The sequence below is a fragment of the Marmota marmota genome, unplaced genomic scaffold (genome assembly GCF_001458135.2).
Source record: "Marmota marmota marmota unplaced genomic scaffold, marMar, whole genome shotgun sequence".
Classification (NCBI taxonomy): Eukaryota; Metazoa; Chordata; class Mammalia; order Rodentia; family Sciuridae; genus Marmota; species Marmota marmota.
The window spans coordinates 521,361-539,191 of NW_025999874.1; the positions used below are offsets into that span (position 1 = coordinate 521,361).

Consider the following 17,831-nt stretch of genomic DNA (forward strand, 5'->3'; position numbering starts at 1 on the left):
GTGCTATCAGCTGTAACGTGCGCTGGAAAAGAGAGGGCGGGTGGGGGGCGGGCGGGTATTGTTCCCCCTAGCCTGCCCTCCTTTCAAGTGTTAAGTTCAAGTTCACCTTACCAGTCTTCCAGAGGTCCATCTCTAGCACCTATTCACATGTAGCTCACAGATTCTGGGATTCAGGCTAGTTGTTCCTCACTCTCTTCTTGAACTGTGTTTCTCTCTTTGTGTCCCCTCCCAACCAGACCCCAGAAGGCAGGGAACCTGTCTTCCATCCCTCTGCCCAGCCTGGTGTCCTGCACGTAGTAGGTAGCATTCCATGAATTGAGTTGACCAGGGGGTCACTTTGTTCTGAAATGACCCCTGTGTCACTCACTATTTGCATATGTGCCTCTGTGGCCAGACGGAATATGGCCACAGGCAGGGGCCAAGTCTGCTCCTTTGTCTGGGTCCCTGGTGGGGTTGGTACATGCCTTCCTCAGAGTACCTGTTCCCTGTCCTGGTCAACAGGGTCTCCCCAGCCGCTCAGCCAGAGCTGGGCCAAGTGGCTGCTACTCACACAGTCCTCTCCCTATGTGGCCTCCTCCTGCCCCCAGCCGTCCTGGAACTGCCTGTAGGATGGGAGGGCACATGCACACATTGTGCTCCGGGCACCCACAACATCAATAATGCATTTTGTGCATAGAAAGCAGCTATAAACTTTATTTATTATCCTGCTGACATGTCTGAATCGGTCCCCAAATCCACCTCCAAATGTGTTGCAAGCGGCCATCCTGTCACTTCGGAGCCTGCTTTTCTCTGTCCATTAATAATAGATGCCTCCTACACCCCCAGCTTGGCAGCTTTTATTTAAAGTGATCTTCACAGAAGGGACTAATGGATGGGCCCGAGTGTGTGCCTTTTTAAGCATAAGCATTGCTCTTAATGAACTGGGTCCCTAAGAGCAGGAAAGGCCCCCTCTGCTGCATTGACTGCCCACATCTAGACCCTCCAGAGCTCTCTCCTGTGCCAGGTCCATCCAGGTGTGTCGCTGGACGCCTGCAGCCATCCACTGCAGGAGCCACACCTGCCACCCAGGTATACCTAGCTGCGTGCCCGGGGCTGTGTAGCAGTGGGGACATCAGGAGGCGAGTCCCTGGCCATCTTGCCCCACCTGGGAGAGGGCGTGTCTTCCATATAGTCCGTGGTTCAGAGTGAGGAGGAGCCCTTTTCCATTGTGCAAATGTGCAGCCACCGATGCGGAGCATGTCTGAGGGGCTGACTCCACACCCCAGTGCCCTCCTCCCATCAGCACACGCAGCCTGTGTCCTCCCCCCCTCTGTGCCCACTGGCAAGGCCATGGAAGGACGAGCGTTGCGTAAGGACAGGAGGAAAGAGGGCCCCGCAGGGCGTGGAAAGAAAAGGTGGCTGTCATTGTGGGCCCTCCATGAACACAACCAGACAGCAGGCACTGGGGCTTTGGGGTCCTTTAGCTTGAGCATGAAGAAAGGAAGCCCCCACTGAGAAATGCAAAGTGCTCTGGGGACCAAGGAGCCAGGTTCCGAGCCTGGCTCTGCACTGCACCTGCTGAGGCCGAAGTCCTCTTGGAGATGTTCAGAGCTGTGGGCTACCCCGGGCTAGAGGGCAGCCCCGGAGAGACCGAGAGCGCCCAGTGGCCCAGGATCTCACACAGTGCCTGCCACACAGCAGATGCACCACCCAAGTCCTTTTCTTTCCCTCTGTCCCTCAAAATTCAAGCTGTCATTGAAGTGCTAGTCCACGTGCACTGAGAGAGTCTTCTATTTGCTGCTGTAGCAAATCACCACAAGTTTAGTGACTTAACCCAGCTCAAATATATCACCTGACAGTTCTGGAGTGCCACAGTCTGGCTGGGCACACAATCACGAGCCACCACACAGCTTGTAGATTCAAACAGCAACTCTTTATTCCCGAACTCACACCAGCCGTCTACAATCACGTTCTGGGGAAATCCACGTTCTCTGCCCAAATCCACCTCCATTGGGCTTCTGTCTCCCAAAAAATACTGTCTGAATCCCGTGAGAACTCAAGAGGAACTCAGGCAGCAGGATACGCCCTATTCCCAGCAGGAATAATCTTAAACCTGGAACGCCCTAAACTGGAACGCCCTAAACCCAATTATCCTAAACCGGGAACACCCTAATCCGCCCTGGTCCTTGAGCAAGGTCACCTACATGCAATGTCACTGCAACATGGGGTACGCTGGCAAGGAAATTGTCATACCTACTTGGCTAATGGCTCCCAGCACTGGAGGTCAGAAATCCAGAGGCGCCCACACTGGCCAAGATCACGGCATTGGCGAGGCTGCGTTCCTCACTAGGGGGTCCAGGGCAGAACTGGCTCTCTGGCCCTTTCCAGCATTAAAGGTCAATGTACTCCTGGGCCCGTGACCCCTTCTATCTTCAAAGCCAGCTACAACTGTCACTGTTTCTCACGTGGACCCGCTCTGAACCACCTCCACCCTCGTGCAGGTTTGAAGCCCCTCATCACCACATTGGACCACCCTGTCACCCAGGGTGAGCTCCCTGTCCTAGTCGGCTGGTGAGCACCGAATTCCACCCGCAGCCCAACTCCTCTTGCCGTGCCAAGCAGCACGTTCACAGTTCTAGGGATTCGGCCAGGGACCTCTAAGAGGCCACTGCCCTGCCTGCTACCTTACATGCAAGTGCTTGTGTTTGCTTCTTAGAGGACTGAATGATTAACCCCGTAAAACAAGGTCTGGAAGAAGAAGGAGAAGTAGCCTCCTTAGGATATAAATTTGGATCTGGCAATATCCTTGTTCTGAGTGTCTGATCAGATTTTCCTGATCAGCTCATTTTGTAGCTCTGTCGCAGCATCTCACCTCATTTTTCTACTTTTTCACCTAGAACAAGCCTTTGGAGCACGGGGCTTGAGAGATGGAGACATTTTGTGTCCCTTGGATGGTGCTTATTAATCAACATTTTGTGGCTCCCAGGAAAAATGACTGTGTTCTTTAATGGTAATAGGTTTTTACAAAGAGGTTTCTAATTTGCTCGTTTTTGTTTTAATTCTGGGGATCAAACCCACACCCCCAGCCCTTTTTATTTTACTTTGAGACAGGGTCTCACTAAGTTGCCCAGGCTGGCTTTGAACTTGTGATCCTCCTGCCTCAGCCTAACAAGGACCTAGGATTACAGGAGTGCACCCCAGCACCTGGCTCCTCTGTTCATTCTCTTCTGTTGAGGAATTGAAGTGTAGGTGGAAGGTCCTTGGCAGATAATCATGTGATGAGACTTCACCCTGAACCTTTGAAGACCAAGGCACAGAGCAGGAACCCCATGCCCCAAATGTCCCTGGGACACATCTGAGCAGAGCGCTGTATTTTGTGCATGGCCTGCATGGGCAGGTGTCTCTCTTGACCTAACATGTTCCCTCTGTGTACATTCCACATTCTGGGATTCTGTTTTCCTCTGGGAAGAGAGGTGACTCAATTCACTTTATCATTTTTGTCACCACTGTGTGGCTGGAAGGAATCAGATCATTTTCTTCTATTTGAAAGCACAGTTGCAATGTCCTAGAATTGTGCTGGGGCCCCAAAGAGAAGAGAGAGTAGTAAAAATCTATTGAAAGGGACAAAGGCAGGCAGTAGCTTGGAGTGGCTACAAGCTTTCTGTTTTTATGGCATAGAGGTTGTATTTTCTAAGAAAACAGAAGGTCATTTTACCTGCAGTATCAAGCCCGTGGGTCAGATGCTGTGGGAAACAGTGGTTTTCTAGCTTTGTGACCTTAGGCAAGTCATTCACCTGTCTGTTCTAGTGACCTCATATGTGACTTGGGGATTCAGGACACAATCTCTGCCTCCATCCCACAACTCCAGCAAATATTCTCTCCAGTGGGTATCAGGGTTCAGCTGTCTTTCCAGGAGCTGGAGTGGCCCATGCAAGAGAAGGCCTCTGGAAGCAGGGGCTGCTTTGATAAAGCCTGAAGCTTGCACGGCAGCACACACGAAGACCTGGAAATGAGACAGAATAGTGCACAGGACCCCCGCACATGGCACTGACAAGGTGTGGAGTTTCATTTCATTCTTGAATTGATTCTTTCATTCATCCACTCACGAAGTGCCCTCTCCACGCCAAGCCAAGCACTCATGGTGCCAGGCAGAGTCAGTACGCACCAGTACTCCCCATCAAGATGCTCACCTCTGGTGGCGGCCAGTGGGAACGATCAATGGGAGCCTGATGTGATGGGCACAAGAGTAAAGATCAACTCAGGTGCGGTGGTGCATCCCTGTAATCCCAGTGGCTCGGGAGGCTGAGGCAGGAGTATCGAAAGTTCAAAGCCAGCCTCAGCAAAAGCAAGGTGCAAGGCAACTCAGTGAGACCCTGTCTCGAAATAAATACAAAATAGGGCTGGGGATGTGACTCAGTGGCTGAATGCCCCTGAGTTCAATCCCTGGTACCCCCCCCCCAAAAAAAAAAAAAGAGTATAAAGACCAGCCAGGAGTCGAGTGCAGGAGGGAAGCAGGAGGCCATGGAGGTCAGGAATTCCTGGCCAGGTCTCTGGACTCTTTCCAACCTGAGCCTCCAGAGGAGGCAGGATCAGGCTGACGTGGTGTACATGGGGATTTCTTCGGAAATGAGCATGTAGTGGTGTTTCCCAGACACCTGAAGTGTGCACCTGAGCTTCCTCTGTACTCCATGAGCCCTGGAAGGGTGACACAGAGAAGGCCCGTGGCACGGAGGTGCCATGCTGAAACAGACCTCCCCACAGGCCTTCCCCGTGGTGCATGTTTTGTTTTGGTTTGTATTGGTTGGCTTGTTTTTGCAGTCTGGGGATTGGATCCAGGGTGCTCAATCCCTGAGCTACATCCCAGCCCTTTTTATTTTTTATTTGGAGGCAGGGACTCAAAAAAAAAGTTATCAAGGGTTTCGCTAAGTTGCTGAGGCTAGCCTTGAACTTGCCATCCTCCTGCCTCAGCCTCATGAGTTGCTGGGATCACAGGCGTGCACAGCTATGCCTGGCCCCCGTGCTGTGTTTTAACAGGTTAACCCAGGACTTGACACTGTGTACCTCCCCTGCAGAGATGTCTTCTCCCGCCAGTCCACAAGAGCACATCACCTGGGAAGGCGCCCTTTGGCCAGGAGCTTTTCCCAGTGCCCCTCTGCTCCCTGGTGGACAACAGCCCCACATTCCACCTCAGCCTTGTCCTCCCTGATTCCCACCCAGGGCCCACGTCCTCCAGAAGAGCTTCTAGGTTTGTACAAGCCACAAGAATCCACCTTTGTGGTTGTTTTAACGCAGACAAACTCTCCCCAGAGATTGATTTGAGCCAAAGCCAGATTGGCAAGCAGAGAAATTTGTGTAGATGCCATTCCCTGGTGGGCTTGCTGGAGAACCGGAGGCTGGAAGCTGAGACGGGTCTGAGCTGTCCTGTAGGCCAGGTGGGATCTGCAGCTCCTGCCCAGATTAGAGGGACATCTGAATTTTTAGATTTAGTTACAGAAAAGAAATGCAATGCTGAGCCTCCTTTTCAATTCTTGAAGGCCACGTGTACTGTGATGATTGTTTCCAGGCCATAAAATTCCCCATCGAGTTACAATTCAGTGGTTTTAGTATTGTTGCCTGATTGGGGTAGTAACTCCTGTGACACCTGGAAGACCCAGAATCCTCTCAGACATGAGGGTGGGGACGAAGCCTGGGTCACGGTCTGCATTCTTGTCTCCCTCTTGATGAGTGTCAGGCTTCCAGCGCGTGCACACACGGGCACACGGGCACTCGCACCCCAAGTGAAGTGTCTGTCGTTTTTCCAGGTAGAATTCCATTTCCTACTTCCTCTGACTCTCTTGCCAGCTTTTTCTACGGTGTGCTTATTGCTTTTCACCAGGTTGTATGTATAGTACGTGTTTAAAAATGAGATGAAAACAGAGACGCTGACCAGGGAAAGCCGTGGTGGCTCACACCTTCCCGAGGCCGGCCAGGAGGAGGGTCAGCGGCCTCCTTTAGGGACCTGAGTCTGCGCACTGACATCGATGTGTTATTTTATCGTTTATAAAGAGTCCCTTCTGCACGTTTTCATCACCACTGTTTTCTCTGGCCGGCGCAGGGGCCCCTCCAGGCCGGTGCGCGCCTCTGCCGGGTCCCTCTCACAAGCGGTTGGCTTCACACAGGGTGCACCAGGACAGGGTTTTGGCCCCGTCCCCAGGCCGTCACGGGACCAGGGGATGATCTCACAGGGTCTGCCATCTGCCCTGCCTGGCCGGAGGCTGCGCTGGGAGGGCCAAGGAGGCACCATGTGTCCTGGGTATTTTCAACAAGAGCCCTTAGAGAGAGCTGTGGAGCCCCGGTCTGTGTTTTGCGTCCTCTGAGTGCAGCGGGGACAGAGCAGTAGTAGAAGGCAAAGCCAGCCACGGGACTGGGTTCCACTGGGGAGTCCTGACCCCGGGGACTGTTTCAGTCCTAAAATCCGAACAGCACAGAAAGCCTCCACTGAGTGACAGACGATAAGGTCCTAATGACAGTAACCACGGCAGCACTACACAGCTTGACACCCAAGAAGTCGTCTAGTCCCCACCTTTACAGATGGGACCCCGCAGGGCTGAGCGATTTGCCCAGGGTTGCACAGCCCATAATGCAGTGGGCCCGGGGACCCTGCCAGGGCGTGCCCTGCACTACCCTGATCCCCCACACAGCAGGGGCCGGGTCCCTGTCAGGGGGAGGATTCAGGGACGTGCAGCAGACACCATTTATTTTCCATCCTCCCAAGGCCACGCTGAGCTCAGGCCACTCATTACTGAGAGACAACTGCTGATTAGCAATGTCCCCTACATCTTTCAGGATATGTTCTCAGGCTCAAAAAATAGAAATGAAGCCATCTTAAAAACTACCACCTTTCCTTCCTGATTCTGCTCTCCCCACCCCCTCCGTCCTCCTTATTGTCCCCATCTAATGAAATGTCATGGCTAGAGGATCCCATTCGGGGCTGCTGTCCCCTCCCCTCCACTGGGGCAGAAGCTACAGAAGCGCTCCTGTGGGCCCAGGAGTCCTGTTTTGGGTTCATCTTCTTGTCTCTCCCAAGTCTTCTCCTGGCTCTCCTCACAGAGTCCTATGGTGGTGGCCCCGATGGTGGCCCATTTGTCTAGATGATTACTGAAATGCTCACAGTTTTTCAGTGACCCCACAGCCACCCTGTGAGACAGGTGTGGCTTCATCCCAAGTAACAGATGAAGAATATATTGTTCAGAGAGGGCAACTAACGGGTCCAGTGTCACCCAGCTAATGAGTGGCCCTGACAAACCCAGGGCTTTGGGCTGCACTCCAGGTGTCCCATCCACCGGAGTCCAGAGAGAGGTCTGAGCAGGGAACAGGGTCCCGAGGGAAGCTTCAGAGATGGTGCCTGCCCCTCAGGAGCCAAGGGCTGGGAGTCCAGGCTGGTCCAGCTCCTGCTGCCTCCCAGGAGGAGACAGGTTGGGGTCGGGCAGCCGCTCGGTGCACCCCTGGGAGATGATCAAAGATGGTGGTCCAGATGGTGAGGGGAGAGTCCCTGTTCTGGGGAACAGGCAAGGGGCCCTCCAGGTCACCTCTGGACCCAGAAGGAGAATGCAGGATGCCTCCCCTGTCCCGTACTGTGAGAATGAAGCCGTGCCATCTCCACAAAGTGCCTCAGGAAGGGACAACCCAGAGCCGTTACCAGGCCCAGTCATGGCCAGTGGAGGAGCCGGTGCTCCCGAGTACCCACACGCTCCTGGGCAACAGGCCTGATGGTACCTCTGAGAGGCCTGTGGCACCGCCAAGGCCAGAGCCTGCCTGTGAGGACACCCGTTCATCATCAGAATGACCGTGTCTGCGTGTCCCAGCCCGGCTCCTGGGAGCCCCAGGCAGCGCCAGCTCTCCCTCCCAGCTCGCTCCTGCTTCCAGGCTGAACTTGAGCAAATTGCCACACGCCAGACCCTCCCCCAGCTCTGCCACCGTCTCTGGTTCCACTTGAGGTCCCGCAGCTGCTCTGTGCCTCCGTTGCTTCACCTGCAAAATGGAGTGAAGATGAGCTACGCATCCCTCAGAAGTACGGCTAGAGAGGCACCTCCCACCTTCCAGCTTCACCTGGGCTTCATGAGTCACTGTGCCTTACTGTCTCCAAAGACTGACCTCCCAGTGTCAAAGTGAAGGCTAGTGCTTAGACCCACAGCCACGTCCATCCTCCCTCAACCTGGGCAGCTGAGCTTCAGTGCATAAAATGGGGATAACAACATTCGCTTCTTCACATAGGAGGTTGTGAGGATTCAATAAGATAAAGATATGCAGCCAGGCACAGTGGTGCTGGTTGTAATCCCAGCAGTTTGGGAGGCTAAGGCAGGAGGATCACGAGTTCAAAGGCAGCCTCAGCAACTTAGCAAGGTTCTGAGCAACTCAGTGAGAACCTGTCTCTAAATAAAATACCAAAAAAATTAAAGGATTGGGAGTGGCTCAGTGGTTTAGTGACCCCAGATTCAATCCCTCGTACCAAAAAAAAAAAAAAAAGATAGAAATATGAAACAGTGCCTGACTATAGAAATATCTACTCGTGGTGGGCACAGTGGTGCACGCCTGTAATCCCAGTGACTTGGGAGGCTGAGGCAGGAAGATCACAAGTTTCAGTCCAGGCTCAGCAACTTAGAAGGCACTGCCTCAAAATAAAAAATAGAGCTGGGCACAGTGACACATGCCTGTTATCCCAGCAGCTCAGGAGGCTGAGGCAGGAAGATTGCAAGTTCAAAACCAGCCTCAGCAACAGTGAGGTGCCAAACTCAGAGAAACCCTGTCTCTAAATAAAATACAAAATAGGGCTGGGGAGGTGGCTCAGTGGTCAAGTGCTCCTGAATTCAATCCCTGGTACCCAATAATAATAATAAAATAATAATAATAATAATTAGAAAGAACTGCAGATGTAGCTCAGTGGTAAAGCACTCCTGAGTTCTATCCCCAGTACCAAACACCCACGCATGCGTGCACACACACACACACACAAAAAGTTTTGGAAAAAAAATATATTTACTCTTGGTATTAAGAGATGGGTATGCATGGCTTAAAAAAGAGAGACTTTAAAAGCCACCCTCCCCAGCAGATTTAAGGGCACTGCCGTGTTGGTCTGTGGACATTTGCAGCCTGTCAGAGCTCACGTGACGGGGAAGCTAGAACCTATGTCTGTTGGAATCAGCCAGAAATGAAGAGAAAGCTTATTAACAGCAGCAAATTGTTAAGTGAACAAAGCAGGCTAATGAATAACTGGGACAATGCCGACTCATTTAGGGACAGCTCCGTGTGCAAGGAGAGGTGCCTGCAAGGATGTGTCCTGGAGCGTGGCCGGGGGTCAGTGCTGTCCCTTTCACATTGTGGAGTTGACTTTTTCATAATGACTCTGACTTTTGGAACATGGCACCTTCCCTATCCTGCTCTTCTCTCAAAGTCTAACAGTGATTTGCTCAAGGAAAGTTGTTTTTTTTTTTTTTGGTTTGGTTTGGTTTTTTTTGGTTTGGTTTGGTTTTCTTGGCTTTGGCATCAGGGGAAGCTCCTTCTTGCCTGTTTGGGGCTCCAGGTTCAGGGGACTTCTTTGAGGCAGACTAATGTGATGACCAGGGATGTTTGTGGCCACTGAGCTGGACAGAGAGGCTCAGCAGCCACCTCCAGCACCAGCGGGTATCACACAACAGCCACCGTCCTCATCTAAAGGGGATGGAGGAAAAGCTCTGGGTGTTCTGGAATCAAAAGCCATCCACGGGTGACAGGTTTTGCAAACACTGCTCGTCTCTCCTGTGGTAACAAAGGAGAGAACTTTTAGTTTAAAAAAACGAACAAAAAACAGAAAAAGTGAACTTAAAACCAGGATGGCCTCTCGGATGCAATCTGCAGATTTTCCAAGTGGGGGATGTCAGCAGCTGATACCGGCCTTGACACTCGGGGTGCACAGCCTCCAGAAAGAGCCCTCATTCACACCTCCAGGCCCTGGGGGGGGCCCCCTGGGGCCAGTTTCTCCTTACCAGTGTCTCCCCTCTGTGTGCTCCTTCTCTTCTCTCCATTGGATCGGGCAGTTTTGCTTGAAATCTGGATCTCTATTATTGTTTGGTTCTAGAACATTCTGTGATAAGCTGCGCTGTGATGTGACCACCAGCTCCTCTGAGGTGGGCGATGCCGTCTTCCCTGCAGCCTCATGAGCACCTGCCTCTGCTTGCCTGGGGCTGAGTGTCCCCCGCGAGGGGCGGGTGAGCAGAGGGACATGATGGAGTCAGGCTCTCTCTCAGACACTCGCAGTCAGGATATTACTGACCAACTGTCGCCCACTGTCACTACGACAGAGGAGCATCTGTGGCATCAGAGTTGCCAGGCCCCAGCCCCGAGAGGGAGACATTTAAGTCTTGGGGGCTCTTTCTTAGGTTGCAGTTGGCTCCCTGCGTGCTAAGTGCTCCCAGCAGCTCAGGAGGCTGAGGCAGGAGGATCACAGGTTTAAAGCCAGCCTCCAAAACGGCGAGGTGCTAAGCAACTCAGTGAGACCCTGTCTCTAAATAAAATATTTTTTAAAGGGCCGGGGATGTGGCTCAGTGGTTAAGTGCCCCTGAGTTCAATCCCTGGTACAAAAGAAAAAAAAAAGGAAAAAAAAGACCTGCTTCTCAGTAGGGGACCAGGGTGCCCGCCCACCCTTCGCCAGGCTTTATATCTTAAAATGAAAGGGCTGGCCCTGATCATGAGTGGAAATACCAGGAGAAAGTTCCCAAAGAGCTTTAGTCTGGTTGAGCTAATGTCCTTAGCAATAATTTCTTCTCCTGAGATCCTCTCTGAAGCCCCCTTAGCTGTCATCAGGCACTGCCTGAAATAATCACCCTTATCATCACTTGCCAGCCTGCCTGGCTCCATTATGTACTGTGTGACCTCCAGCAACTTGCCCAACCTTTCTGTGGCAGTTTTCAAATCTGTCAAAGCAGGCCAAATAATCAGCTACTGTGGAATTAAATGAGCCAATACCGGGAAATGCCCATTTTTGGTCCCCATCATTATGCCCTGGTTCCCACCCCAGGTTCCCACCAGCAAATTCATGGGAGAGCAGAAAAAGGGACCAAGGAAAGGAAAGATGAGATGCAGAGCGCAAAGTTCATTTAAAGTTATTTTGGATTCTAGGCTTCTCTTTTCTTGGTTTTCGGTTACCTGCAGACATCTATTTGGAGTTTTGCTTTTTATTTTTAAAAATAGCTTGATGGAGATGAAATTCTCGGGCCATGAAAGCAGCGCCGACGCCCGTCAGGTGCCGCGGCCCGGGCGCGGGTTCGCTGAGTCACGGCGCCCGGGTATTCCTCGCGGCCGCCGGGCGGCGGGCGCCCCCTAGTGTGGCCCGGACACGCGCCACCGGGCGGCTCCCGGACCCGCTCTCCGAGAAGATGCCCTAGACCCAGGAAGCTCGGCCTGGATTGCACTCGCGATGCGTCCAGCTGGGGCCAAGGTGAGCCAAGGCGGAGACCTGCCCTGGACTCGGGTTCTCCCTTAATCCTCCCTTAATCCTCCATCGAGACTGGATCATGACCTTTAGCGCCCCTTTGAAGAAGGTGATGAGCCTCTGAAAAGATTCCTGTGGTGAGCCCCTGCCCTGCCTAGCTGTGTGACCTTAAACCCGGCACTGAACCTCCCTAATTTTCTCATGTGCAAAGGGGGAGCAATGATTTCTTCTCCTGGGGGAGATCCTCTCCAAATGGCGCCTCCTCGGGGCTCGAGTTAGCAGATGCTGTTAATAATCCAGCTGCCAAAGGGGAGTGAGCTCCAGGAAGCTCTCTAGAGCTGAACCCATTTGCTTTGATAAGAGAGTGAGGGTCATAGGCTGGTGCAGTGGACACGCTTATAATCCCAGTGGCTCAGGAGGCTGAGACAGGAGGATGGTAGTTCAAAGCCAGCCTCAGCAACCGTGAGGCGCTAAGCCACCCTGTCTCTAAATAAAATACAAACTAGGGCTGGGGATGTGGCTCAGGGGTCGGGTGCCAAACAAAACACACACACACTCACACACGTGGTAAATCCATACAGGGATTGCAGGGGCGCCCCTTGCTTCCACCTGGATGACTCTGGAAAACATGATGCTCAGGGAAAGACGCTGGTCACCCAAGGCCACCTACTGTGCTGTTCTGTTTATATGAAATGAGCCCAATTCACTTTAAAATGGCCAGCAGGATTAATTTTGCCTCAATCACAAAAAGTTTAAAAAGAGAGGGAGACGCTGAGGCTCAGCTAGGTCAGCACTTGGTCCCTGGCCATCCCGCATCCCCAGTCCTGCTCTCCTGACCCATGACAATGTCGTCTTGTTCCTGCCTCTGGCGACCCTGAAGACAGACTTGTCTTCCTCTGCCCACCTCCGGGGGGGTCAGGCCGCTTGGGGCTGGGAGGGTTTCATCCTGCAGGCCAGAGCCCAGCAGCCCACTCCCCACCCAAGGCCTCGGGTTAGCTCCAGGATGACGGGGACAGCATCTAGGATCCTGGCTTCCCCTTGTCAGGAGGTGCACCTTTCCCAAGGACCCATTCTACTTTCAGGTGTCACTCGACTTTCGTGCCTCCCCTAACATTTCTTCCTGACCCCCTCCTCCACCTGGAAGCCTGGGCAACAGGAAGCAGGAAGTCGGGGAGAGACAGAGTCCGGAGGACCAGGGAGACTGAGGAGAGCGGGCGAGGAGGCTGGCTGTGGGGCCTGTTCTCCCTTCTGGGTCCTGGGGGCGTGGGGTGGTGACGCCTGGTGCAGGCTCAGGCGTGCTCGCTGAGGTGTTCCCAGAGCACTGTCCTGGCAGGAGTCTCGGCCCAGCAGGCCTGGCCGGGCCATCTGGGGCTGGTTCCGTCCTGTGGCCGGTCATTCCTCAGGACTCATCCGGCCCTGGCTCTGCAGAGGGCAGCGGGGAGGGGGGCAGTGTGCAGACCCTGGGCTCCATGCCAGGGTCACCTGCCTGGCACCTGGACCCGGACCAGAGACCTGCCATCCTGCCACTGGCCCCGGGCTCCTGAGCTGGGGACACAGGCTCAGTGGATGCACTGAATAAAACGCTGGTGCAGGGAGGGAGCTCGGGGGTCACGGGGTGACATTCAGGGGATGAAAACCTAAAGGCTAGAGAGGCGACTTCATCACAAGCTGCTGAGTGTGGGTCCTGGCCCTGCTCCTCCCTCACCCCAGACCCCTGCCCCAGGGTCCACACAGGAAGTCAGGGAACTTTCTGTGGTCCAGGAGGAAAGAGTGTGTGGTGAGGGGCAGCTGAGTGTCCCTGCCATTCAGGACACAGGCCCTGCCTCCCACAGGATGCCAGCTTGGGCAGGTGACTCCCCAGATTCCTGGGAACCTGGTGTCTACAACGATGGTGATGATGACGAAGATACCTACCTCAAGGACAGTTGTGAGGGTTCCTGGGGGCTCTGTCAGTGGCCCACGCAGTGCCCACGGGAGCACGCAACGCACTCTTTTGGCAGGTTCTGTGCCCGCACTTCCCAATGTCAGCCTGAGGCTCCCACAGCATCAGCCCAGGCAGGTCCCCCAAGACTTACATGTTTAGGGGCCATCATAGTCTGTCACAAGACTGGGAAGAAGTGACTTCGTGTTGCTCTCCAGAGACCTCCTCTTTCTGGGTTCTATATTCTGCCTATGGCAAGCAGACCCTCAGGAATGCTCCAGAACATGGACTTGCCTCCCAAGTCCCACCCCCCGCAGTGCTGGGAATTGAACCCAGGGCCTTGTGCATGCTGGGCCAGGGCTCTACCACTGGGCTACATCCCCAGGCCCTTTTGGAAATTTTCTTTTGAGACAAGAGCTCCCAAAGTTGTCCAGGCTGGCCTCAAACTTGAGATCCTCCTGCCTCAGCCTCCCGAGCAGCTGGGGTTGCAGTTGTGTGCCACCGTGCCCGGCCCTGGCTCGTCTTTCTTATCATGGCATGTAGGTTTCAAAACATTAGCACAAGGACTGATGATCTAGGCCAGCATCGCAAGTGTTGAAGAAGGTGCAGGAACCTTGGGACACTGGCCGCCTGGGACTGGGGCCGGCTGAGCCTTTCTGTTTACAGATTTCCTCCCTTGCATTCCAATTTTTTTCTGCAAAAGAAAAATATTGACCCTTGAGATGCAGTTTATTTATTTGGCATGGTGAATAGTCGCCTGTGTTTTGAAGGATGATTTAATTTCGGCGTTGGCCCCTGTAATTTACACAGCTTCCCGTGGGTATGTCTGACTCTGCAGCGGACAGGGTCTGTGGGGGCGGCGGAGGGGCAGAGTGGTCATTAGAAAGCCGGGCGGTGGGACCCATGGCCCTGTTGTCTGCTCATGGGGCTGAACGAGGCAGCCCAGCAGCTGTGCACACCCTGGCGAGCGTCCCCAGACCTCAAAACAACAGCACTGCCCACGTCCACCCGTGACCCCTGGTCTCCTACTCCTGAGTCAGAGCCTGTGGAAACCTCTAGAAGCAGCTGAAGAAAACCCAGTATGGAAAGTAACAATCCACACTGAAAATATAGGGGGTAACCACAACAGGGTGACTTTTGCTAAGACTTATTTATTTATAGTTTCTGTTTGTTTTTGTTTCTATTCAAGAAATACGGGAGAAGCCTTAAGAGGTTTGTAAACTATGGCCCACAGGCCAAATCTGGCCTTGAGCTAAGAATGCTTCTGTGTTCTCAAATGGTTGAAAAAAAAAAATGTAAAAGAAGATGATATTGCTGAGCATGGTGACGCAACCTGTAATCCCAGTGACTCAGGAGGCTGAGGCAGGAGAATTGAAAGTTTGAGGCCAGCCTCTACAATTTGGGACCCTGTCTCAAAATAAAATATAAAAAGGACTGGGGTATATAGCTCAGTGGTAAAGTGCCCCTGGGTTCAATCCTCAGTACCAAAAAGAAGAATGCTATTTCATGACCCATGGCAATTATATGAAATTAAAATTCCAAAGTCCATAAATAAAGTTTTCTCACAACACAGTCATGCCAATTCATTTATCATCAAAACTGTTTTCCCAGTGCCAGGCAGAGACAGCGCAGAGCCTGCAGGGTTTACTGTCCAGCCCTTGATGTTGGAAGATTGTCTGACCCTTGACTTGAAGCTAAAGTGGAATACCTCTCCATTGAAAAACCTATTAAAATAAAGCTTCATGAAAAACTTAAAATTAGCCAGGTATGGTAGTACACATTTGTCATCCCAGGGACTCAGAGGCCAAGACAGGAGTATCACAAGTTTGAGGCCAGCCTCAGCAACTTGGCAAGAACCTGTCTCAAAATAAAAAGTCAAATCAGGCGCAGTGGTGCAGACCTGCACTTCTAGCAGCTTGGGAGGCTGAGGCAGGAGGGTGGCAAGTTCAAAGCCAGCCTCAGCAACTTAGTGAGACCCTGTCTCAAGATAAGAAATAAAAAGGGCTGGGGATGTGGCCCAATGGTTAAGCACCCCTGGGTTCAATCTCTGGTACCAAAAAATAAAAATAAATAATAAATAAAAAGTCAAAAGGGCTGGGGGTGCAGCTCAGTGGTAGAGCATCCCGGGGCAGGGGGAAAAAACAAATAAAATCATAACAGAAGTCAGGGGGATAGTAAAATGAATTTTCTGGAGCTTATTAATAGTGAAATGAAATCACCAGTTTGGCCAATGCAGGGGGGGGGGGCTGGGGGTTTCTTCCACCTGATCACAGGACCCGCCCTTGTCGTCCAGCACCCTCCCTCCTAGTGCCATCCCCTTTGCCCGGGTCACCCCTGCCCCCCACCGGGCTCTTTCCTCTGGTGTGCGCTGTGTCCTAGTCTCTCTGCTGACCTCAACCCGGTTTTGAAGTCTGGTCTAATGTTTTCTAAAATGGCTTCTTGGAGCCACCCCTTCCTGCCCGTCTCCTTGCCTGCCCTGTGGGGTCCCACTCTGACTGTGTGCCCGGACCATCGCCATCACCTCCCTGCTCACAGTTGCCCCGTTGACCTCAGGCACCTCTTCTGGTGCTTCCCCTCCCTGTGAGTAGGGTCCAGACTGGCCCCCGTCCAGCTCCAGGCTCTGCTCGTCTTAGTGAGGAGGAGCAGCCACAGTGCCCGGTCTGCCCGCTTCTCACTGACCGGGTGGAAGTGCAGAGGGACCCAGGAGAGCGCCGACGGCCGCAGCCTCTGATCTGGGTGTAAGTCAGGTGACAGAAGCCACCTGTGACCATACGGCCTACCTCAGAAGGGAAGCCCGTTTCCGTCTGCACAGACAGAAACTCCGTCCGTCTGCGCCCACGTTGCCCGTTAGGAGCCGTCTAGACCCAGTGGCGGGAACTGAGGGCCGCTTAGAACTGGTGCTCAGTGGCCTGGCCCCTGTTGAGCTGCCCTGACATGTGTAGCATTCTGTCCCTTCTCACGCTGTGAGAGGAACCAGCTGCCAGATAGGGCACGCGTGTGCAGGCGTGTGCACAGGGGCCGGGCTGGCAGTGTGAGGTAGCCAAAAGGGAGGGTTGCACCTCACTGAGCCTGTGCTCTCCGGGAGTCCCTGGAAGGCGGGCTTGCCCACGTGGATTTTGCACCCAGGGGTCACCATCTGATAAAGATGGCCTGGGAAAAGGACTCTCTCCACCGTCCCTGGAGACCTCCAGTGCGGCACACAGCTGTGTCATCCAGGCACTGGAGCTGGGAACCCAGGGCTGCAGCCATTCACAAAGGCAATGCCAAGTATTAGCCGCAAGAAGGGCGCAAGGGGTGGGGGTGGGGTGCTGCAGTCACGGAGCCCTTGCCTAGGTGCTGTCCCCAGCTCACGGATTAAATAAACAACAGCAGGCACACCTGTAGTCCCAGCCACTTGGGAAGCTGAGGCAGGAGGATCAGTTGAGCCCAGGAGTTCAGGGCCAGTCTGGAGAACATAGTAAGACCCTGCCTCTAATTAAAATGAAACAAGCCGGGGGCTGTGGCGCACACCTGTAATCCCAGCAGCTCTGGAGGCTGAGGAAGGAGGGTCAGGAGTTCACAGCCAGCCTCAGCAATAGCGAGGCACTAAGCAACTCAGTGAGACCCTGTCTCTAAGTATAATACAAAGTAGGGCTGGGATGTGGCTCAGGGTTCAAGTGCCCCTGAGTTCAATCCCAGGTACCCCTCCCCCCAAAAAAAATCCAAGAGTTGATTTGGGGGGCCTGGGATGTGGCTCAGTGGTCAGGTGTCCCTGAGTTCAATCCCCAGTACCCCTCCCCCACCAAAAAAAATCTAGCATTTTCCTTCTGAAGAAGTGGAGAGAGCGCTGAGAGTAAGGGCTCAGGTCTGCAGAGCCTGCCTCGAACGGTGATTTTGAGTGTGAGCTGGTGTGACGCTGGTGACTTACAAACACACAGAAATGTCCCAACACTTGGGCAGAGCACAGGTTGAGACGGGGCACCTGCTCCTTGGAAAGGGGAGTGGGGTGGCCAAAATCTGCCTGCCGTGACCTGGGGGCGGGCACTCTCTCCCTGTCCCCACCCCAGCCCAGCACTCCTGGGAACTGAGTCCTTCAGCTCCTCTCACCCTGCATCTCCTCCTCCCAGGTGAGCCTCGCACCAAGATGGCTGAGCCGCGCCAGGAGTTTGACACCGCGGAAGACCACGCTGAGGGCTACGCCCTGCTCCAGGACCAAGAGGGGGACGCAGAGCACGTCCTGAAAGGTTAGTGAACAGCTGTGTGCAGTAGGCCAGGTGCCTGGGGAGCACAGCCAGCCTCTTGCTTTGGCAAGGGCGGGCAGGGGGCCTTTGCATCCTGGTCACTGGGCTTTTTAACACCTCATTGTATAAGATGTCAGGAGCGTGGAGCCTTAGTAACTTGAAGGGGCCAGGATCACTCAAAATGTGAGGCTATTTCAAAATTTACCTTTCCAAAGGAGAGTTTGCCACATGAGTGGATGGAGTGTGACAAGCTTGCAGGGCTCAG

The 17,831-nt window shown here is 53.5% G+C and overlaps 1 protein-coding gene and 1 long non-coding RNA gene across 18 annotated transcripts in view; one reads left to right on the forward strand and one right to left on the reverse strand.

Moving 5' to 3' along the window:
• Positions 1-17,831, forward strand: part of Mapt (microtubule associated protein tau) — a 77,835-nt gene that overhangs the window by 12,544 nt on the left and 47,460 nt on the right. For 6 of the 17 annotated variants that reach the window (XM_048786395.1, XM_015507198.2, XM_048786411.1 and 3 more), the window contains exons 1-2: positions 12,251-12,301; positions 17,450-17,569. In XM_048786395.1, the coding sequence (XP_048642352.1) occupies positions 12,265-12,301; positions 17,450-17,569 (157 nt within the window). In that variant the 5' untranslated portion in view covers positions 12,251-12,264. Of the gene's footprint in view, positions 1-11,290; positions 11,432-12,250; positions 12,302-17,449; positions 17,570-17,831 lie in introns of those variants that run through there. The other 11 variants (XM_015507200.2, XM_015507202.2, XM_015507201.2 and 8 more) reach the window with 5 other exon arrangements.
• On the reverse strand, positions 9,264-16,264 carry LOC125611529. Its single transcript, XR_007341709.1, has 3 exons — positions 16,127-16,264; positions 13,501-14,040; positions 9,264-9,753 (listed from the first exon to the last, which is right to left on the reverse strand). It is a non-coding gene; the product is annotated as an uncharacterized LOC125611529 (long non-coding RNA).